We start from the raw sequence: 21487 nt of genomic DNA, 5'->3' as shown, positions 1-21487 counted from the left end.
CCCCTCCATGGGAAACCCCACCTCTGGGCTTCTGTGTTTTTGTGATGCTGCAGGGAAATCCCAGCAGTGCAAAAATGGGTGCTTCGCTGGCAATGGAAGTTCGGAGGTGGGGTTTCCCAGGGAGGGAAGCCTCAGTGAAATCGCAGCATCGCAAAAACACAGAGGTCCGGAGGTGGGTTTCAAGGACTTTGGTGTTTTTGCGATGCTGCGATTTCACTGATTCTCCTTTCACTGGGAAACCCCACCTCCGGACTTCCGTTGTCAGCGAAGCGCTCGTTTTTGCGATGCTGGGATTCCCCTGCTGGGATTCTCCTGCAGCATCACAAAAACACAGACGTCCAGAGGTGGGGTTTGTTATGGAGGGGAACCTCAGGGTAATCCCAGCAGCACAAAAACGGGCACTTCAGCTGGCAAAAGGGGTGAATTTTGGGCTTGCACGCATTAATCGCTTTTCCATTGATTCCTATGGGAAACATTGTTTCGTCTTACAAACTTTTCACCTTAAGAACCTCATCCCGGAACCAATTAAGTATGTAAGACAAGGTATCACTGTATTTGTCTATGAGGATCTCTGGGGTTTCATTGAATCTTTCTCCCTTCTAGATCACAGCCTGTCCAAGCCTTCTATCAAAGTTTTAAATAGAAATGAGCATCCATACTTCCTCATATGGTGTGAGGGGACACAACCTAGTCTGACATTTGCTCTTATAGACTCAAGGCAGCAGATAGATTACAAGGCTGCAGTGCCAGGGCAAAATGGAATGGGATTTTTTCGCCACTCAACGCGATTGAAAGAGGTGGAAACTTATACTTGCCGGTATCACCTTGAGGACAGCCCCTTTGTTTGGTCATTGCCAAGTGAGCCACTGGAGTTGCCTTTGAAAGGTAAGTCACTAAAACAGCATATTTCCTTTTCTTCATTTGCCCATCTGAGATGGACTGAATTTCTGGAAAATCTCCAGCTAGGGCAGAGCTTTTAATAATGGAAATAAAAACAACAACAGAGTTGGAAGGGACCTAGGAGGTCTTCTAATCCAATCCCCTGCTTAGGCAGGAAACCCTACACTATTTCAGATAGGTGGTATACAGATTGGTAATCATAAAACATTGGGCTAGTTGGATGCCCTTGGTAGACAAGTATCTGTCTTGGGAGCATTGAATGTTTCAGGGGAGACATGGAAAGAGAAAGATTGACATAAAGGCTGACAGAGAGATTGATCATTCTTGTTTTAGTAGGTTATAGAAATAAAATTAATATTCAGAAGACTGAGAAGAAATAGAGAGACAGAAGGGTGAATAGACACATATTGCAATATTGACCAGAAGCTTATCTGCACTTTTGAGTTGTCCCAACACCAGTTTATAGCAACTGGAAATACTGAAGGATATTGCTGCAATAGTGAGTGCACATTGTGACTGGCAGGGTTAAGTATAAGATTCGCATGATAATATTTTAAAGTTATTACTTGACAGCAACTGCTGCAAGTGTTTTGCCAAAGATCAGGAAATGCTCCCAGGGAAACATGGAAGAAGCGGGAGCATTAGCAATGGGAGCATTCTTTTATGCAGAGAGAGGAGACGAGACGGGACTTGGTCAAGGCAGGACCTGAAGAACCTTGAGTGGTGGACTCTGCTTGTCCTCTGGAGTTGATCATCCCACCAGCTTGAGGTCGATTCCCATGGAGTGGCAGTGTGCAGAAAGAGTAGAAAGAGCCTCTCTTGTTGGAAAACAGCTGGTGGTGCGTTAGGTTAACTCGCTGTTGCTGTTCATTGGAGGGGGGTTTGATAGGTTTTGCAGAGAGGAGTAGTGCTGGGCTTCCACCCTCATTGGGGGGGGGGGTTGGGGGGGTTCTCTTTTCTTTGCCAATAAATGAAGTTGTATTACAAATGTGCACTTTGGTATTTGTTCAGAGATTTCACAAGAAATATTGTTGAAATCCACAATTCAGATTTCCGAATATGTTTCCAACATTGAAATTGAAACAAATAATTGGGCAGACCACAACCCATTGACAATTACTTGGAAGGGAAATTAAAAAAACAAAATATTGGAGAATGAATAGAAATATTCTGCGAGATCCTCAATATAAAGATTGGATAGAAAAAGAATTGGATTTTTTTTTAAATTTAAATAATAATATAGACACCTCACCACAAAATTTATGGGATACAGTTAAAGCATATATACGTGGTTTAACAATATCCTACACAGCAAAAAAAGAATAAAAAGAAAAAATACCAACTTCAAAAATTGGAGGCAGAATTAAAAGGCTTAGAAGTACCATCACAAAGTAGCCAAGGCGAAGATGTGAATAAAAAGAAAAGGGAGTTAGTTAAACACAAAATAAATTTAATAGAACAAGAACAGCTAGCAGAAAAAAATTAAACAGGCCAAACAGGAATATTTTGAACATGCTAACAAACCAGGGCACTGGTTAGCATTTAAATTAAGAAACCAAAAAGAGGCAAGAATAATAAAAAAAAATTAGAAGACAGTAAAGGTTTACTCAAACACAGAATCGAGAAAAGAAGGACATAGCGTTAGAATTTTATAAAAAATTCATACCAAAAAGAAGATATAAATGATTTTTTAAGCTCAATAGATTTACCTATTTTAACAGAAGATCAACAACAGAAACTAAATGCCCCGTTCACTATGACCGAACTACAGCAAGCAGTTAAAAGTCAAAAAAACAACAAGGCAACTGGTCTTGATGCTATTCCCACGGAAATTTACAAACGAAATAGTAACATACTTATAATAAACATGTTAGAGATATTTAATAATATAATTCTAGACGGTAAAATCCCTAAAACGTGGTCAGAAGCCCTAATAACTTTAATACACAAACCTGATACTGAAAAAGAAAAAATTCAAAACTATAGACCAATTTCACTATTGAACGTGGATTATAAAATCTTTGTTTCAATATATGCTTACAGATTAAAAAATATTATAACTGGAATAATACATGAAGATCAAAATGGATTTCTACCAGATAGGCAGATTAAAAATAATATGAGGACAATTATAGATACATTAGAATATTATAGATTTTAGATTAGATTAGATTTATTGGATTTATATGCCGCCCCTCTCTGCAAACTCGGGGCAGCTCACAACAATAATAAAAACAGTGCATAATAACAAATCCAATACCCACCAATCTAATTACAATTTAAAATTAATAAATTCATAAAACATTCCCAAAATATATAAAAACAGGCACACAGTCAATCAATCAAATGGCAAAGCAACATGGGCAAGGGGGAAATGCTTTAGTTCCCCCATATGAACAACATCCAGGAAAACAAATGGCATTAATATTTTTAGATGCAAAAAAAGCATTTGATAATGTTGATTGGTCCTTTATGAAACTATAACTTAATAAAATGAATTTTGGAACTAAATTTTTCAATATAATCGATGCTATATACTCCGCTCAAACAGCTAAAATTATTCTTAATAATGATCAAACAGAAAAGTTCACGATACAAAAAGGAATTAGACAAGGCTGCCCTATTTCTCCACTATTATTTATCTTAACATTAGAAGCTTTATTGATAAAGGTAAGGAAAGATAAAAACATAAAAGGTTTACAAATTAAGAAAGAAATATATAAATTACAGGCCTTTGCGGACGATGTTGTTTTTATATTAGAGGACCCAATAAATTCCATTTTAAAGTTAATAGACCTACTATAAGAATATGGAAGAATGGCCAGCCTAAAAATTAACAAAAATAAGACACAAATATTAACTAAAAACATGACAGATTTTCAGACAAAACAACTAGAAATGAAATCAAACATGAAAATAACCAAAAAAGTAAAGTACTTAGGTATCTGGATATCAGCAAAGTCTATGACATTAAAAGAAGATAATTATACTAAACTTTTAAAGCAAATTAAAAATGATTTAGCGATCTGGAATAATTTGCAATTGTCACTGTTGGGCAGGATTTCCACAATTTTGATGAATATCTTGCCCAAAGTTTTGTTTTTATTCCAAGTAATTCCGATAAACCCAGGAAAAGATTTCTTTAAAGAATTAACTAGAATAACAAAAAAAATTATATGGCAAGACAAAAAACCTAGAATAAAGCAATGCACATTAGAGGATATAAAAGAAAGAGGAGGCTTTGCCTGCCCAAATTGGAAGTTATATTACCAAGCTGCAACTTTGACTTCTACAAAATAGAAGATTATTGAATTTAGAAGGATACGACTTAATGCTGGGATGGCATGCCTTTATATGGTATGAAAAATACAAAACACATTCTTACTTTAAGAGACATATTATCAGAAAGGCACTTTTAGACGTTTGGAACGACATAAAGAAATATTATTTCTTAGTCATGCCCGAATGGATATCTCCGATTGAGGCTATAAGTCCCCCAAGTCCCCCAAGTCCCCCAAGAAGGCAAGATTTGGAAATATAAAGACTTAGTAGATAATCAGTGGAATTTAAAAACAAATCAAGACCTGTTGGAGACAGGTGTTGTTATAGACTGGTGGCAATGTACACAAATTAAATCAAGGTTTTATAAAGATAAAACAACATATATACTTATAAAGGATAACAATCTTTTAGGTAAATTATTAACAACAAATCAAAGAAAATTGATTGGAAAAACATACAATTTTTTAATTAATTGTAAAAATATAGAATGGATATTAAAGGACAATATGATCAGTTGTTGTAGAAATTTAAATAGATAGATTTAAATACTTGGGAAAAGGTATGGACATATAACTGGAAAATAATAAAGTCAACTTCTTTTAAAGAAAATCAGATTAAGATGGTTTATAGATGGCACCTACCACCAAGTAGAATTTCAAAAACGTTTCAAACTAATTCACCTAACAGTTGGAAATGTAAAACAGAAATAGGTACCTACTACCACACTTGGTGGACGTGCCCAAAAGCAAAACAATATTGGAACTTAATAGAAAAATGGTTGAGAGAAATAACACAACAAGAAATTAAGAAAACACCAGAATTCTTTTTACTAGGTATATCAAATAATAAATACAACAAAGATATATATTATTTAATGGTTCACATATTAGTAGCAGCTAGGATAGCTTTTGCGCAAAAATGGAAAGATACTGAGATTCCAAAAGAAACAGATATTCTTAAGAAAGTTTTAGATTGTGCTGAGCTCGACGGTTAAACAACCAAGAAGAATCAAAATTTTATGATATTTGGCAGAAGGTATATACTTGGTGGGAAACAAGGAAAAAGGGATAAGTGTGTTGTTATATTACTTTGAATATTTGAATTTAGTAGTAAAATTGTACTAGATGGTAATTATTTACTAATATAAACATACATTCTTCTTCTCTTATTTTTTTTTAATATATATCTTTATAAACTTTTATATAGGTTTAGATTTACTATGTTAAAACTGATATTTTCATTTTATATATCTTCATACATTTTATAGATGATGTTTTTCTTTTATTATGATGATGATGACTTCCACTTTGAGCGGAGCGACTGTAGCTCCACTAAATGTTGTATGTTATGTCTGTTATGTTTGTTTTTGAAAATTAATAATATATATATATATATATTTTAAAAGAAATATTGTTGAAATCCAAAGGACTAAATGAATTCCTTTCTCTGAATCCTGCTTGTTTTTAGATCCTGAGATGATGAATCCCACTAAGAAGCCAATATTCGATGGGTTCGTTGGATCAGGTGGGAATCTCCCCATAGAGTCCCAGGGGCTAAGAAATGGTCTGATTTTTCACCTTCATGAATAAGAATGAGGACGGTCTTTCTCCAGGCTCCATTGAATTACCCCTGAACTTAGCAACTGCAACATACAAAACATAGTTAGGTTTAACTTTGGTTAATTATCCTTGAGACTAAGGACACAGATCTTGAACTACAGCTTTATGGAAGAGGGGAGACTGATAAATATCTTCTAGGCTGCTGTGAGGATAGCAATAGAGATAAAATTGCTCAGATCACAAAGACGGCAGGAGTGATCAGCTTTGTGAGTTAAGTGAGCATATCTGGAAAAGCAGAAGTATGCTTTGGCCAATCACCATGATGGCTGCTTTGAGAGCTTCTCAAAATACCCACCATAATGGTTTCTCTAGTAAAAAGATGCCTACTTCCCAAGTAGAAGATTGGAAAAATACCCATTTGGCCCCCTTACAATTTATCTTTGATTGTTCCTGTGGGAACAAGCAAAATATTGATTTTCAGTCTCTCATTTTTTTTTGTTATTGTGTTTCTTGGACCTACATAGAAGTTCAAAAAAATTCTTGAAATTCAACACGTTGTTAAGGAATATTGCTTTGTTTGGCTGCATTGCTAAAATTGTAGGACACAGAGCCTCGTTGGCCCCAAGGCAATTTTTTGTGGTTACTTTCCAATGTATCAAGATCTTACAGAGAATAGGATGGAAATGGAAAACGGATAAAGACATCTGAGGTTATAGATCTTTTTGCAGATTTAATGGTGGATGGAATTTTATTTCTTCTTACTCTATTCTACTGTATATTTAACCTATGTTTTTATTCCTTAAATGTATTACAAGGATTTTCAACACTTTCAATGATAATTTTTCATATCCGTCTCCAAATTGTCCCTTTCACATTAGCATTCTCTTAATCTTTGCAAATAATTCTTATGACTATGATTTGAACTGAATTCTGATTCACAAAATTCCACAGTTGAAAATTTTCACTGGGGCTGTGGAGACCAAGCACTTGCCCTGGGCTGAAATCAGGGCTGTTTGCAGGGACTTTTTATTTTATTTTATTTTTATTTTATTTATTTGTCACATACATATTTGTAATATACAAATATATATTTTGTTTTCATGCATAAGACGGGTACTGATAAGAGGGAACAATTGGACAGGGACGATAAGCATTCTGGTGCGCTTAAGCACCTCTTAGAAATGAGGTAAGGTCAATGGTGGCATACATAGTTTATGCATGGAATGATTGTGTTGCATGGTTTTAATATTTGGATTTTAAATGTTTTTTTCATATTAGATTTGTTATACTGTGTTATTTTGTTGTGAGCTGCTCTGAGTCCACAGAGAGGGGCGGCATACAAATTTAATAAATTATTATTATTATTATTATTATTATTATTAATAATAATAATAATAATAATAATAATAATAATAATAATAATAATAATAATAATAATAATGTTTTGTAGGTTCTGTGACAAAACCACAGAGTTAGGTAGTGAGTTCCAGGCATTAACCACTCTGTTGCTAAAGTCATATTTTCTACAGTCAGGTTTGGGGTGGTTCATTTTGAGTTTGTATCTGTTGTGTGCTTGTGTAGTGTTGTGGTTGAAGCTGAAGTAGTTGTTGGCAGGTAGGCCCTTGTAGCAGATAATGATATGAATTATGTTTAGGTCGTGCTAAAGTCAATGTAGTTCTAAGCTTCCTAAGCCCAGGATTTCAAGTCTGGTTGTATAAGGTATTTTTTGCGAGTAGAGGAGTGGAGGGCTCTTCTAGTGAAGTATCTCTGGTATCTTTCTAATGTATTTATGTCTGATATGCGGTGTGGATTCCAGACAGATTAGCTGTATTCAAGGATTGGTCTGGCAAGTGTTTTGTGTGATCTGGTTAATAGTGTGATATTACCAGAGAAATAGCTATGTAAGATTAGGTTAACAACTCTTAAAGCCTTTTTGGCAATATTGTTGCAGTGGTAAGTTGCACTGCAGTTGCACTTAGGTCATTTGATGTGAATATTCCAAGATCTTTGACAGAGTGAGGGTCATCTACAAGGTTTTGTTTATTCAGCTTGTATTTGCCAATGTGCAGGACAAAGCATTTATTGGTTGAGATTTGAAGTTGCCAGATGTTTATCCATTCTGACGCATAGTCAAGGTCTTTTTGGAGGGTAGCAGTGTTGTCAGTGGTGTTGAAGAGCTTTACATCATCGGCAAAGAGAACACAATCACTTGTAATGTGATCACAAAGTTCATTTATACAGAGTATAAAGAGTGTTGATCCTAGTATACTGCCTTGGGGTACACTGCTGTTAACAGGAATGGGATTAGATAGGGTGTTCCCTATTTTGACCACTTGTTGTCTGTTTAACAGGAACACAGTTATCCAATCATGTACGGTCCAGAGATGCCGTGGGATTTCAGTTTCCGAAGTACAGTGAACCCTCGATCATCGCGAGGGTTCCGTTCCAGGAACCCACGCGATGATCGATTTTTAGCGAAGTAGCGGTGCGGAAGTAAAAACACCATCTGCGCGTGCGCAGATGGTGTTTTTGCTTCCACTGCCGCCCGCCCTTCGCCCGCCCACCCCGTTGCTCGCGCCCAGGCTCGCGCGCGCTGCCCGCCCGCCCACGCTGTTGCCGGCTCCGCTTCCCAGCTGGGAGGCGGAGGTGAGGTTTCCCGCGCGCACGGGCTTTCCCCAGCAACGCGCGCAGAGCTAGGGTGTCCCCAGGCTCGCGCGCCGCTGCCCGCCCGCCCACGCTGTTGCCGGCTCCGCTTCCCAGCTGGGAGGCGGAGGTGAGGTTTCCCGCGCGCACGGGCTTTCCCCAGCAACGCGCGCAGAGCTAGGGTGTCCCCAGGCTCGCGCGCCGCTGCCCGCCCGCCCACGCTGTTGCCGGCTCCGCTTCCCAGCTGGGAGGCGGAGGTGAGGTTATCCGCGCGCACGGGCTTTCCCCAGCAACGCGCGCAGAGCTAGGGTGTCCCCAGGCTCGCGCGCCGCTGCCCGCCCGCCCACGCTGTTGCCGGCTCCGCTTCCCAGCTGGGAGGCGGAGGTGCGGTTTCCCGCGCGCACGGGCTTTCCCCAGCAACGCGCGCAGAGCTAGGGTGTCCCCAGGCTCGCGCGAGTCGCCCGCCCACCCACGCTGTTGCCGGCTCCGCTTCCCAGCTGGGAGGCGGAGGTGAGGTGTCCCCAAGCGCGCGCGCTTTCCCCAGCAACGCGCGCGCGCTGGGAAGCAGAGCAAGGGTGTCCCCAGGCTCGCGCGAGTCGCCCGCCCACCCACGCTGTTGTCGGCTCCGCTTCCCAGCTGGGAGGCGGAGGTGGGGTTTCCCGCGCGCGTGCCGCCCGCCCGCCCACGCCGTTGCTCGCGCCGCCGCTGTCTTACCGGGGCAAGAGGGGGAAGACCCAGGGAAGCCTCTGCCCGGCGGGGAAACTCCACCATCTACGCATGCGTGGAAGGGCACGCATGCGCAGATGGTGGAGTTTACTTCCAGGTTGAAAACTCGCGATATAGCGTTTCGCAATAATCGAGATCGCGAAACTCGAGGGATCACTGTAGTTTATCATGAACCACTGAGTTGAAGACTTTACAGATAAATTGTATCTATTGTTTACAAAGACTGAGCCAAAGAATGTGTTGAAGAAGTTAGCTTTGACTGTTTTATTGTAACATTCTTTGTTTTGGGGTCCTTTTAGTGGTGGGAGGGGTCTCGAGTCCTTGAGGTTGTTATTTACGAAGTTGTAAAAGACGCAGTTGGTTTTGTGTGCAGAAGGTTTCCGTCTTCTTTGCTGTGATAGTTGGAGCATTCCATCTTTATTTGATGGCATATATTTTTGTAGTAGTTGTTGAAGTTAGCTGCTTTGTTTTTTTACCAGAGGGAATTTTTTTGGATTGTAGCTTCCTTATTGATATGGGTAGTTTGTTTTTCTTAGTTATCGAGATTATTAGTGGTACATGTAGTCTGACAGTTCTTTTGACCTCAAGCAAGATGTTATAGAGGTCATCACAATGTTACAGCCAGAGAATCAAGTTTACCAGTCAAGAGTTGAGGGGTTGATATCTATGAGTTCATAGTTGGCTTTTTAAAAATTGAACTTGGGTGTCCCATTATTAAGGTGATTCTTGCAATGATGTAGATTATTGCTGAAGTCTATCATGCAGTGGTCAAAGTTGAAAAAGGATTCTTTTATTTATAGCCCATAAATTGCACTTTTGTTGTTGCAGAATATGTTGCAGAACATGTTGCAGAATATGGTAGTTGTTGAGTCTAGTATTGTTCGTTACTAGTTGGTTGAGTCCTAGATTGATAATAGCATTGTATAGGGTTGTATGGATGAGTTCAGTCATGCATTCATTTAGGGTCCAGTTAATGAGAGATAGATTGGGGTATCCAAGAAAGATAAGGGGGTATTGGCAAGAGGCTGCCCACATTAGCAGTAAAGTAATGTATTTGCATATGTGATGTTGTGGTCTGGGGCTCTGTAACAAGGTAGATAGCAAAGTATGGTATTTAAGGACAGATCACAGATGATGGTTTCAGGAAGAGTGTGGTCATGTGTAACTTGGATATTTTTTAGGTTTAGTATCTTTTGTAGAATATAGCTACTCCACCTCCTCTGTAGGTTGTACAGTCAGACTGGAAGACAAGGTAGTTTCTTGCTGTGATGATAGAGTCAGGGAGGGATGTGTTTAGCCAGGTTCACAAAAATAATATTGAAGGTGTCAGTGTTTAATAGGAGGAGGAATTCCGGCATTTTATTAACTATGAAAGGGGGGTAGTATATAATAAGGGAGGTAAGAAGGTTTAGTAAGCAGGAAACAAAGAAAAGGCTTTTGAAAGGCATAGTTCGGCTTGTTACAATGTTCCTTTCTGTTGCATGTAACAAAAATCCTTTCTGTTGCAATTTGCTATTGACCAAAACAGGAAAGAGAGTGATACAATAATGCTATCAAAGCCCTACTCCTTTCTATACATTCACAATACACACACACATGGACTGGGCATCAATTGTAATGGTGCAACATCATTTTTTTCTTTTTCTACAGGAATTCAAATTAAATTATCCCAGGGAGATGACTGTCTTAACTTATATCAATGAAGGAGATCCCAGCACATCACTGATTTCACTGCTGAAGTGCTCTTATTGTTAGGAAGTTCTTAGTAACTGTCCCTCAAACTTCATCTTACTGTAACTTAGCTTCATTATTCTATGTCTTATACAAGTTTTGATTTCCTTCTGCGCAATATTGCTTCATGAGATTTGAAAAGTTCTACTTTGTACTTCTCTTTTCATAGCTGAACAATCTGATTTGTCTTGTTTTCCTCTTTATCTTTGCATGTGTTGTTGCACTTCTTCATGCTCTCTGATTTTCCATTTCCTAGATTTACAGGTAGTCCTCAACTTACAACTACAATTGGGACGGGAATTTCTATTGTTAAGGCATTGTGGTCGTAAGTCAGATCAGACTATGATTGGCTATGATCACATGAGGGTGGTATGGCAATTATAAGTGCAAAAACTATTGTGAGAACCGGACTTTTTCCAGCCCCATAGCAACTCCGAATAGTTACTAAACAAATAATTGCAAGTCAAAGTTTATCTGAATTTTATCTGATTAGATTTTAGCTTACTTATTGTTTAGGATTTCTGAGGGGAGAAATATTGTCACGATTTATGTAATCCCTGTGAGGCAGTCCAGAGAAGAAACACAAACAGGAATGCTGGCTCTCCCTTTATTATTAACAGAATATTGTAAAGTATTTTTTCCTCCTTTCCTTTTTCTCTCTGGAAAACTGGGGAAGGTCCCTTTTGAAGTGTTTCCCTATGCTCCTACCCTCTTCTGTGGGTTGAGACATCTTTTAAATGCCATTTTTTCCTCCTGTCTCTCAAGGTCACTTTCTTGCTGACTTGCTCTGTCTAAAAACAGCTGACTAACACTTATGGATGGACTTATTGCTTCACCAGTAACACTCTACCCCACAAACTGTCACCCATGGGATTTTGTTGTTGTTGTGTCTAATATGTGAGACTGCTAGCACTGTGCAAATAAGGAGCTACAGTACAGAAAGAGTCTGTGTAACGCCTGATTAGCATATTGCAAAGCACAGATCAAGCATTCTACAGCAAAAACACCAGTGCCTGATCATGTTTGCTCTCAAAAACCTAAAATAGGCATAGAGAGAAATCAGAACTAATTGGAAAAAACAGGGAAGTGCTCATAGCAGCCAAAAATGACCCTTAGGAGCTCAGAAGATCTCAGTCCTTGCTTCTTCAACGTCACTACAGTTACTACAAAAGTGGCATTGTAGCAAGGTGAACACTGCATTAGGTAAATCTAAAGCATCATTAGCTATGGATGGGAGAGAGAAAATCTATTTCATGAGGACATGTCCTTCAAGGCATCTTCAAATTTACCTTTAGAAAATTGTGTATAAATTCTCTTTGTCTTCAGTTAACTTTCTTTGTCTCGGTTACTTTATTTAAAAACGCTTAAAATAAAGGATTTTCTCATCTTCCCTCCATTTTAAAACCTTTCCTATTTTACTACCCAAGAGGGTTTATCTATCAAAATAATCTCTGCCAGGGGCAGACGTTGCTGAATCACCATGTAGAACCCACAGCTGGTGCGTCTGTGAGAAACAATTCTCAAAAGTTTATTTCAGCTGCATCGAAATAGCATCGTTTCCTCCCCTAATTTATCCATTAATAAGGACATGTCATATTTACTTTTGCTTATAAGGTCAAACCAGGACATAGTGCCTTGTTTCGCAAATCTGTAAAAAAGGGAACAGCTAACAAGAAGAATTATTTGTTTTAATTTTACAAAATTGATTATTGCATGTGATAAACATTGTGAAAAAGTCAGGTTATATAATAGTGATTGTTTTTTGGATCTGATATAGAAACTCAGAGAGAGCATTTGAAATAAAGGTGGTGGAAAATGAAATATGGGCATAAAAAATTGAAAAAAGCAACATTCCTTCATTCAACATTATCTAACTTATTAACTTCCAAACATGTTACCTGAATTTTAAGGGGAGACGTTTTATTTATTTAGTTCAATTTGTATGCTGCCCTACTCCCTAAGGACTCTGGGTGATACCTAGTATATCTAAGGGGCTTTGGGTTAAGCAATTCTGCCTAAAGCAAAAAGATTTGTCCCTGCAAGACAAGTTGAGACAGTTTGGTGAAAATCCTTTTTTCTTTTTCTTTCAGAAAGGTAAATATAAAAAAAGGAAGAGAAAAGAAAGGATATATTTAACTCCGTGAATTAAGTAAGATAGAGGACTAGCAGTGGGTGCAAAGCTTCCCAGAAAACCATCCTTAAATATTTTTAGTGTTTATGTGACGAAAGGGATATGGAAAGAACTATTCAACTGATTTGACTCATGTGGTTGCTTAAGTCTAGGTCTACCTCATGATGTAAAATGATGATGCAGGGAATTTACGTGTGTGCGTATATGTGTGTAAAAAAGGGGGAAGCATTGGGAACTAGAAGCTATGGAGAAGAAGCAATGTGAGGAAAGGGAGAAGCAAATTTACTGATTTGAGAATCATAGTTGCTTTTCTTGCCCACTATCAGCAGAAGGTGTGAAAAGATCATAAGTCTATTTTAGGGCACATATTTTACATTGAAAGGGTGCCAGTTTCAAACTGTTTCATCTCTAGAAAAGGGAAGAGGAATTTCTAGGAAATCTTAGTGTTGAGATTTATATATTTATTAAAAATATTTTATTTATTTATTTATTTTATTATTTATTTTATTATTTATTTGTTTGTTCGTTCATTTATTCATTCGATTTCTATGCCGCCCTTCTCCACAGACTCAGGGTGGCTCACAACAAAATAAATACAATACAATATATAAGAAATCTAAATTTAAGATTAGATCCAAACTCCCAGTACATTAAAAACAGCCATCCACATTCACCCCATATACATTCCAGCCAATGGCCAGAGCTAGGTGTAACACTCAACGGCCCCAAGCCTGCCGGCAAAGGTGAGTTTTTAAAGCCTTGAGGAAGGCCAGGAGAGGGGGGGTTACGAATCCCTGGAGGGACTTGATTCCAGAAGGCTGGGACTGCCACAGAGAAGGTCCCTCCCCTAGGCCCCACCAAGCAGCATTGCCTAGCTGACGGGACCTGGAGAAGGCCAATTCTGTGGGACCTAACCAGCCGCTGGGATACATACCGGTATATTATTTTGTCAAGTGTGTATATGAATACATGCAAAGTATAAACATTAATGTAGACATATAAAAGTACAAGCATGGTTTTCAGTGCATGATATTTTATTAATTACATGGGGACTATAGGGCAGGGATGGTAGGCATGCTAGTGTGCTTATGCACATGTTTATTTTTACGTGAAAGGACTGCCCTTTTTCGTAAAAATAACAATGTTTATTTTTACATGAAGACCTCCCTTTGAAGGAGCTGGGGAATCCCTCCCATGAAGAGATTCCGGGGGCAGGTTGACGTCACCGGCAGGTTGCTAAGGATGCCAAGGTGATCACTTCCTGGATTCCATGGAAACCAGGAAGTGATCACCTTGGCGTCCTTAGCAACCTGCCGGTGACGTCAAAGCTCCGAACGCCGAACACGACCCCGAACTTTGCCTGAAGTTTCAAAAAATTTCAGGTTCGTGTTCGGCATACCGAACACCGCAAAATTCGGTACGGACCTGAATTGTGCAAGTTCGATTCGCCCATCACTAATCTACAGTCAACTTCAGTGGCCTGCAGTACAGCACTCTACCTGCTGCACCACCCTGGCTCTTTAAGTCAGGTTGAATTTTCTAGGCCCAACATTTCAAGTCTGGTGACATAAGATATTCTGTTGCGAGCAGAGGAATGTAGTGCTCGTCTCGTGAAATATCTCTGGACATTCTCAATTGTATTAATGTCTGATATGTACTGTGGGTGCCAGATAGATGAGCTGTATTCGAGAATTGATCTGGCAAATGGTTTATATGGTCTAGTTAGAAGAGATGGGCATCTAGAAGAGCAGCATTATAACGCAAGTATTTTGGCTTTACAGTATACTTATGGGCAGGCATTGGGGTGAGCATTTTCCTGATTTTCCTGTTGCTGCTGGCTGTGATACTGTACAGGAAAAAGAGAAAGCGTAAGTGGAGTTGATCTTGTAATAAACATGGTTATTAAAGAGAAATGGATGAACAATAATCAACCATGAGCTATAAACCTCACATGATGACTGCATTGTCTTCATTTTTACAAAAAGTATAAAAAAAGCTTCTCCCTAAACAGTTATAGCTAATAGTATCAGACAGAGAAGCAAAGCACATTTTAGACCTTGTGATTTTAAAAAGAAGCTTGAAGCTTGCTAGCAATAGTTGATAAAATCGAAAAAACTTTGCTCAGGTAGGATTTTTTATAATCCAAGGGGGGAAAGCTTGTATATCTCCCTGATATAATCCTTGAATTAAGTAAAAAAACAAATTGAACATAGGCTGACTTAAAAAATATATATAATCAAAGAAATGCATTATAGGTATTACAATTCAATATATGAACAAGTTTTTAAAATGGTTTAAAATGGATTACACCAAACACTGGAAAGCAAAGGAAGCCATATGACCAAAGAGAAATGCAAAATTAAGAAAATTAAGCAATAAATCAGCAGTACAAGATAAAATTTTAATCTTTTGAATAAACACAGACATAATTTCATGTCTAATATTAACGAAGTGTCACAAGCAAATCTAACCAGAAAGGAAATTGCAAATTTGGAATGCAAAGTGGAAATGTATAGAATTTGTCTTAACTGCAGGTTTCATATGAAAAGTCCTTCAGATATATCAGCTTTTCAAACTGGAATAATATGAAATTTTTAGCAGCTATATTTTAAAAACCAAAGGAAGTTTTAAGCAATGAATATTTTTAAAAAAAATTAAAATTGTATGTCATCCAACTGTCGGCAACTCTGAATGGTTCAGAACAACAATCAAAGGAATTAGAATAAAATCAGTAAAAGATAAAAATAAAAATCAAAGAGGACAAATGTGATGATGCCAAAGGCCTAGATCCTCATGAAATTTAACAATGGTTGAGGGTCCACCCTGGCATAAAACTTTTCTGGTATAATCAACTGATAGAGGCATATTCATTTGGAAATTTTAAGAGTAGAATGTTTTGGAAACGATCAGGTGCTTTATTTTAATCAAATTCAAATTAGGCAAAAAAACTCATATCTGTCTTTGATCCACAGGTTCCAAAACCAAGGAACATAACCCACCAATGAATAAGGTAAGATATTTTTTTCATAACTCTGCCTTCCTTGCCCAGATTATTTCATCAGATACAGATGTTAGAATAGGCAAATCCTTCCAAAGTTACCTCTGAATTGTCAGTTTTCATTTAATCTAAGGAGAACTTTATTGCACAGAGAGTAAAGCTATGAACTCTAATTAATTGATGACAGTCAACCAGAGCAGCACTATGGCCTAGCGATAAAGACACTTGCCTCTAACTCAGAAGGTTGAGAGTTCAATCCTAGGCATTGACAAATGTTCCTCTATCAGGGCACAAAGAGAAAATAGCTGCTGTGAACTCTGCATAGGCTTAAGGAAGAGTATCTGGCCAATAAGCGCTCAGATCCAGACGGTCACTCTGACTCCAGCTCAATAAAAGAGATTCCAGCATTGTAAAAAAAGGGGGGGGATAATATTCAATATTTAACTATTAAAACCATTTACTTTTTGCCTTGCTTTAGGGAGTTTGGCTTGAAGAATGGCACACAAAATTGTTGTACATGTGTGATTCAGAATTTAAGAAACCACCCCACATAATGAAACTGGTGACATTAAATTCATAATTTAATGAGTGAATGGATAGACATCAGTAGCGGGTTGTAAATCCTGTTGCTATAGTTTTAATCATGTGTGCACACTAACCATTCTTGTTGGAGGCTGAATTAACTCTCCTTACTCCACACAAACTGTTTAACTGGGAGCAGAGGGGATTCTGTGTAGCTTCAGTCCTGTGCCAGTGAGCAACCAGAGGCCCAAAAGTTTTCATTCCATTCCATTAATATTAACCGCTCCAAACTTGACTGTAAAAAATATATATTCTATTCCTATATTCTATATATTCTATATATTCTATTCCTATATATTCTATTCCTATATCTTCTTTTCTATTATTTCTTAGATATATTTTACTATGAGTATCTCCTCTATAACCTTCATCATGTATTTTACTATGTGTATATTGATATATACTCACTAAAACCCTCATTGTGTATTGGACAAAATAAATAAATAAAATAAATAAATAAATGGGAGCACTCTATGTCTCTTCAAAGTTGGAAATAAAAGCACTGTGTAGAAGCATATGAACAGGAACTGCCTAGGAATTGATTGATGGAATTTTATAAACTCTAACTGAAAGAAAGTTTATTTACAAGAAATATATGACAGAGGCAAGTAAAACCTAGTGCTTTCATCCTATTAGAAGAAGAATGAGAGCATCTGGTCCTTTTGGTGATACCTGGGAAGAAAAGTCAAAAGAAGTGATCTGAGATTTTAGCAAACAAATAACCAGAACTGTTTGATGAACTAAGAAATGGCAAAGATTTTCTATTTACAAACCTCGACCTCTAGTAGAGAGTAGATTATGAGTATCTGAAGAATCACGGCATGTAATGGGAAGTACGTACTGATAGGAATAACCTCAAGGAACCATAGGAACAACCACAACTAAGTCGTTAGATAAATGAAACTTGAATCCAAGGTAGAAGACTAATTCGATAAAATGTCTCAGATTAGACCCTACCTTTCATGGAGATGGCGGGGGCATCTCAAATGAGACTTACACACAGTATTGGGCTTCCCCCTGGGATCGCCAATCCGGTAGCGGAAATGGCAATGCATGCGCACCTGTGTGCCCTGCCGTGTGTACGCACACACTCCTGTGCTCCCACATACAAAAAATTGCCAAAATTGCTGAAATCTCACATGAAGACTCTCACACTGTGAGATTTTGGCGATTTTCGGCCTTTCTTTGCGTGTGAACATCCTCATGCGAGATTTTGGCAATTTTCTCTGATTTCTTTGCTTCTGCACATGCACGGAAGCAAACTCTCATGCGGTGGTGCGCACGGCCACTGCTGCCGCCTGCGCAAGTGCCCACGCCAGCCTCCAGGACCAATCCAGTAGGGAAAGCTCAGTGCGGCCCTTCACTGCTAGCACCATTCTGTTATCGTAATCTTTTAATAAAAGTAGTGAGCCGCCCCGAGTCTTCGGAGATGGGCGGCATACAAATCTAATAAAATAATAATAATAATAATAATAATAATAATAATAATAATAATAATAATAATAATAATCGTAGCTTTGGTTTTTCTCAGAGAACTGATGTAAATCTTGCAAGTCTGCAGAGTTAAATTGTTTTATTTTGAGAGTCTCCCACATATGTGGTATGAGGGCATGACCTTGGGAGTAAAGGGAAAGAGATCCTGTTCAAGAGTTGATCAGGTAAAAATGGGAGTGGCCTGGAGTTGAACAACAGGAAAAGGAAGGATCTTAGAAAGAATATGGAGAAGTCAAGGTTGGCTTAGCTTTCCTTCCTTCCAATGAGGATCCAGACTGTTGGGGGCAATATGCTGACTCTATAAACCACTTAGAGTGGGCTGTAAAGGATTGTAAAGTGGTATATAAGTCTAAGTGCTATTGCTATTGCTATCTGCCCTAATTCCTTGGATTAAAGATTGCATCTAATTAGATAATACCAGGTTATTAGATTTGGAGGGCCATGTTTTACAATCTGGATAGCATTCCTTTTTGTGGGAAGAGAGATTTAAAACAGATAGATATCTCACAAACCATTTTATCAGAAACTCACTGTTGAAAGTTTGACTAAAAATAAAAAGACAGGCATATAGGGGCATTCCAAATTGGTTCTCACCATTGGAAACTTTGTCCATCCAAATTTCAGGACACTGGGCAAAATAGTTACATATTAAGGATGACGGGAATATTAAAACAAGAACAGAATTAGAGAACGAAGGAATTAAATTAGAATGGTGGGAATACCTACAGATTAAATCAAGACACAACAAGGAAATGAAAGAACCAGGAATTGAGAAGGAAAAGATATTAGGAACACAGGAAAAATCATTTCAGAAATTATATTGTTATTTATTGGCCCAAAAGACAGAAAAGGGAAAAACAAAGGTTAATATGGAAAAATGGGAACAGAATTTTGAATGTAGCATAGAGTTAGATGAATGGCAGCAGACATGGGAGAGAAATCAAAAATTGACACTACCTGCATCTTACAAAGAAAATTGGTTCAAAATGTCCTAATTCCTCAGGGGGTAGAAAGAGATGGCAGGAGATTTGTGCTTTCAGAGGGAGTTTTAGTACTTGAGAGACTGATATCAACCTTGCAAATCTCAAAGTACAAAGCACCCACTGTCTCTTTTTACCACCAGAGAAGTTAGGATGTCTCTTTTCTAAGCTTCTTTCTCCGCCCATTGTTCAGCTGCAGGCTCCCCCTCCTTTTATCTGATCTCTTCCCCTTGCAAATTCATTCCCATCCACCATTATATAACCTCATCTGCTGGTATTGCAACAGGGAAGGGAAGTATGCCTTGTTCTAAGCTTTTCTTCTTCTTTCTAGTCTTCTGATGTTGAAGAACATCCGGATGAAGTCTCCTACGCTATTTTGAATCACCAGCCGCAGAAAACCCAACAGGCAGCCAATCCCAGGCAAACCTCTGAACTTTGCTTATATGCAACAGTGGTCCAAAATACAAGCTTTCAGCCCTATGTGTCATAAGACTTTGGGGGGGGGGGGTTGACTCCTGAGATGAATGCAAGCAAGAATGGCTTACTTTTATTTCCCCAATTGTGTAATTATAGGTGCCAAATGTAAGGACCGGATCATACTGGGGGGCTCCAGAAATGAGGTCATCAGAAAGCTCTTGACTACGTTAATTAGGACAGTACACTGTTCCCTCGATTTTCGCTGGTTCGAACTTCGCGAATAGCCTATACCACGGTTGTTCAAAAAATATGAATTAAAAAATACTTCGCGGTTTTTTCTATATCACGGTTTTTCCCGCCCGATGATGTCATACATCATCGCCAAACTAATCATTTTTGCAAATAAATAACAGGAAAAATAATTATCGTTAATAAATAATTATGTTTATAAATATCAGGATTACTAAGTGTCTTCTTATTCAATGGTGAATACCAGTAATAATGGTGAGTAAATGGTTGTTAAGGGAATGGGAAATGGTAATTTAGGGGTTTAAAGTGTTAAGGGATGGCTTGTGATACTGTCCATAGCCAAAAAATGGTGTATTTACTTCCGCATCTCTACTTCGCGGAAATTCGACTTTCGTGGGCAGTCTCGGAACGCATCCCCCGCGAAAATCGAGGAAACACTGTAGTGGATCTTTTAGCACTGAGGCTCAGGCTCCTCCCATCATCACTCCCGCCATCCAGTGTTATGTTGAAGGAAGTTGTTGACATTGAAATCTACTTCTGATATGTAACAGTGGTTCCTCCCGATACGCTCTTAGTCAATAATTGAATTACAGGTAATCCTCAGCATACAACTGATTGTTTAATGACCACTCAAAGTTACTGCAGATGTTCCAAGGGTTACTTACAACTAGGATTCAAAATTCCAATGGTTGGTCCCTCTGTGGGGCCATGTAGCTTAATTTTGGGAACTTGCAACATGGCTGCATTTATGTCTGTTTGTAGTATCCCACAGTCAGGTGGTTGTGTTTTATGTCAGTTTTGCCGAAATCCAGCGCTTTCCGTTTTTGGCACAATCAGTCTCTTAATGAAACATCAGTGATGAACTTCATTTAAAAGTCACTGCAAAAATATTGTAAATTGGAGTCAGCCTATTCGGCAACCATGATCACTTATGACTGTAATGGGCAGGCTCCATCATGGTCATATGTCAAGGACCCCATTTAGTCTTTTTTTCCCATACAGTTACTCTTCAATTTACGACCACAGTTTAGCCTAGAAGTTCTGCTGCTAAGTAAGACAAGTGAGCTTTGCCTCGTTTTGTGACATTTCTTGCCACAGTTATGAAGTGAATCACTGCAGTTAAGTTACTAACATGGTTGTTGAGTGAATCCGACTTCCCCATTGACTCTGCTTGTCAGAAGGTGGCAAAAAGTGATCACATCAGAGTTGGGTTTCTACCGGTTCTAACCGGTTCTTTAGAACCGTTAGTAATTCAGCAGTGATGTCACAGAGCCGATTCTGTCGATGTCTCAATGGGCCATCTTGGATTTTGCTTGTGCGAATGCGCAGACGCTAATTTTTGACTGCTGTTTGCATGCATGCCCAGCACAGCCCTGAGCAAAGCGGCATCAAAAGGATCCAGAACCCACCCCTGGGTCACATTTATGTGTTTGTTTATTTATTAGATTTATAGGCCACCCTTTTCCTCGCGGACTCAGGGTGGCTTACAAAGATAAAATAAAGGCAAGATTTTTTTAAAAATACAATACAGTTAAAACATGAAGAGAAATGAAATAAAACCCAGTATATTAAAAAAATCAATCAATCATCCCTCATTCATACTAATGGCCGGAGCGAAACTCTCGCTCACAGATCCTGCTGGCATAAATGTGTTTTTAATGCCTTTCGGAAGGTGAGGAGAGTGTGGGGCCACCTATAGGCTCTGGAGGCTTCAGTGAGGTCTGCGTGCATCTGCGGTGGGGGAGAGTGCAGGGGTGGTTGTGCATGGGGGGAGGGCACTGCATTATGGGTGTGG

At 38.7% G+C, this 21487-nt stretch overlaps 1 protein-coding gene across 3 annotated transcripts in view; it reads left to right on the top strand.

The window, feature by feature from the left end:
- The window catches only part of LOC139154847 (leukocyte immunoglobulin-like receptor subfamily B member 4A), a 35238-nt gene extending 13969 nt beyond the window's left edge, over nt 1–21269 (top strand). For 2 of the 3 annotated variants that reach the window (XM_070729861.1, XM_070729862.1), the window contains 5 exons: nt 604–885; nt 5650–5706; nt 14754–14840; nt 15945–15982; nt 19358–21269. In XM_070729861.1, coding sequence (XP_070585962.1) covers nt 604–885; nt 5650–5706; nt 14754–14840; nt 15945–15982; nt 19358–19516 — 623 coding nt within the window. In that variant the 3' untranslated portion in view covers nt 19517–21269. The remainder of the gene's footprint in view (nt 1–603; nt 886–5649; nt 5707–14753; nt 14841–15944; nt 15983–19357) is intronic. The other variant, XM_070729863.1, reaches the window with a different exon arrangement.
- Nucleotides 21270–21487: the final 218 nt, after the last annotated feature.

The sequence above is a fragment of the Erythrolamprus reginae genome, chromosome Z (assembly GCF_031021105.1).
Source record: "Erythrolamprus reginae isolate rEryReg1 chromosome Z, rEryReg1.hap1, whole genome shotgun sequence".
NCBI lineage: Eukaryota > Metazoa > Chordata > Lepidosauria > Squamata > Dipsadidae > Erythrolamprus > Erythrolamprus reginae.
This window is presented reverse-complemented; position numbering and strand designations above follow the sequence as displayed.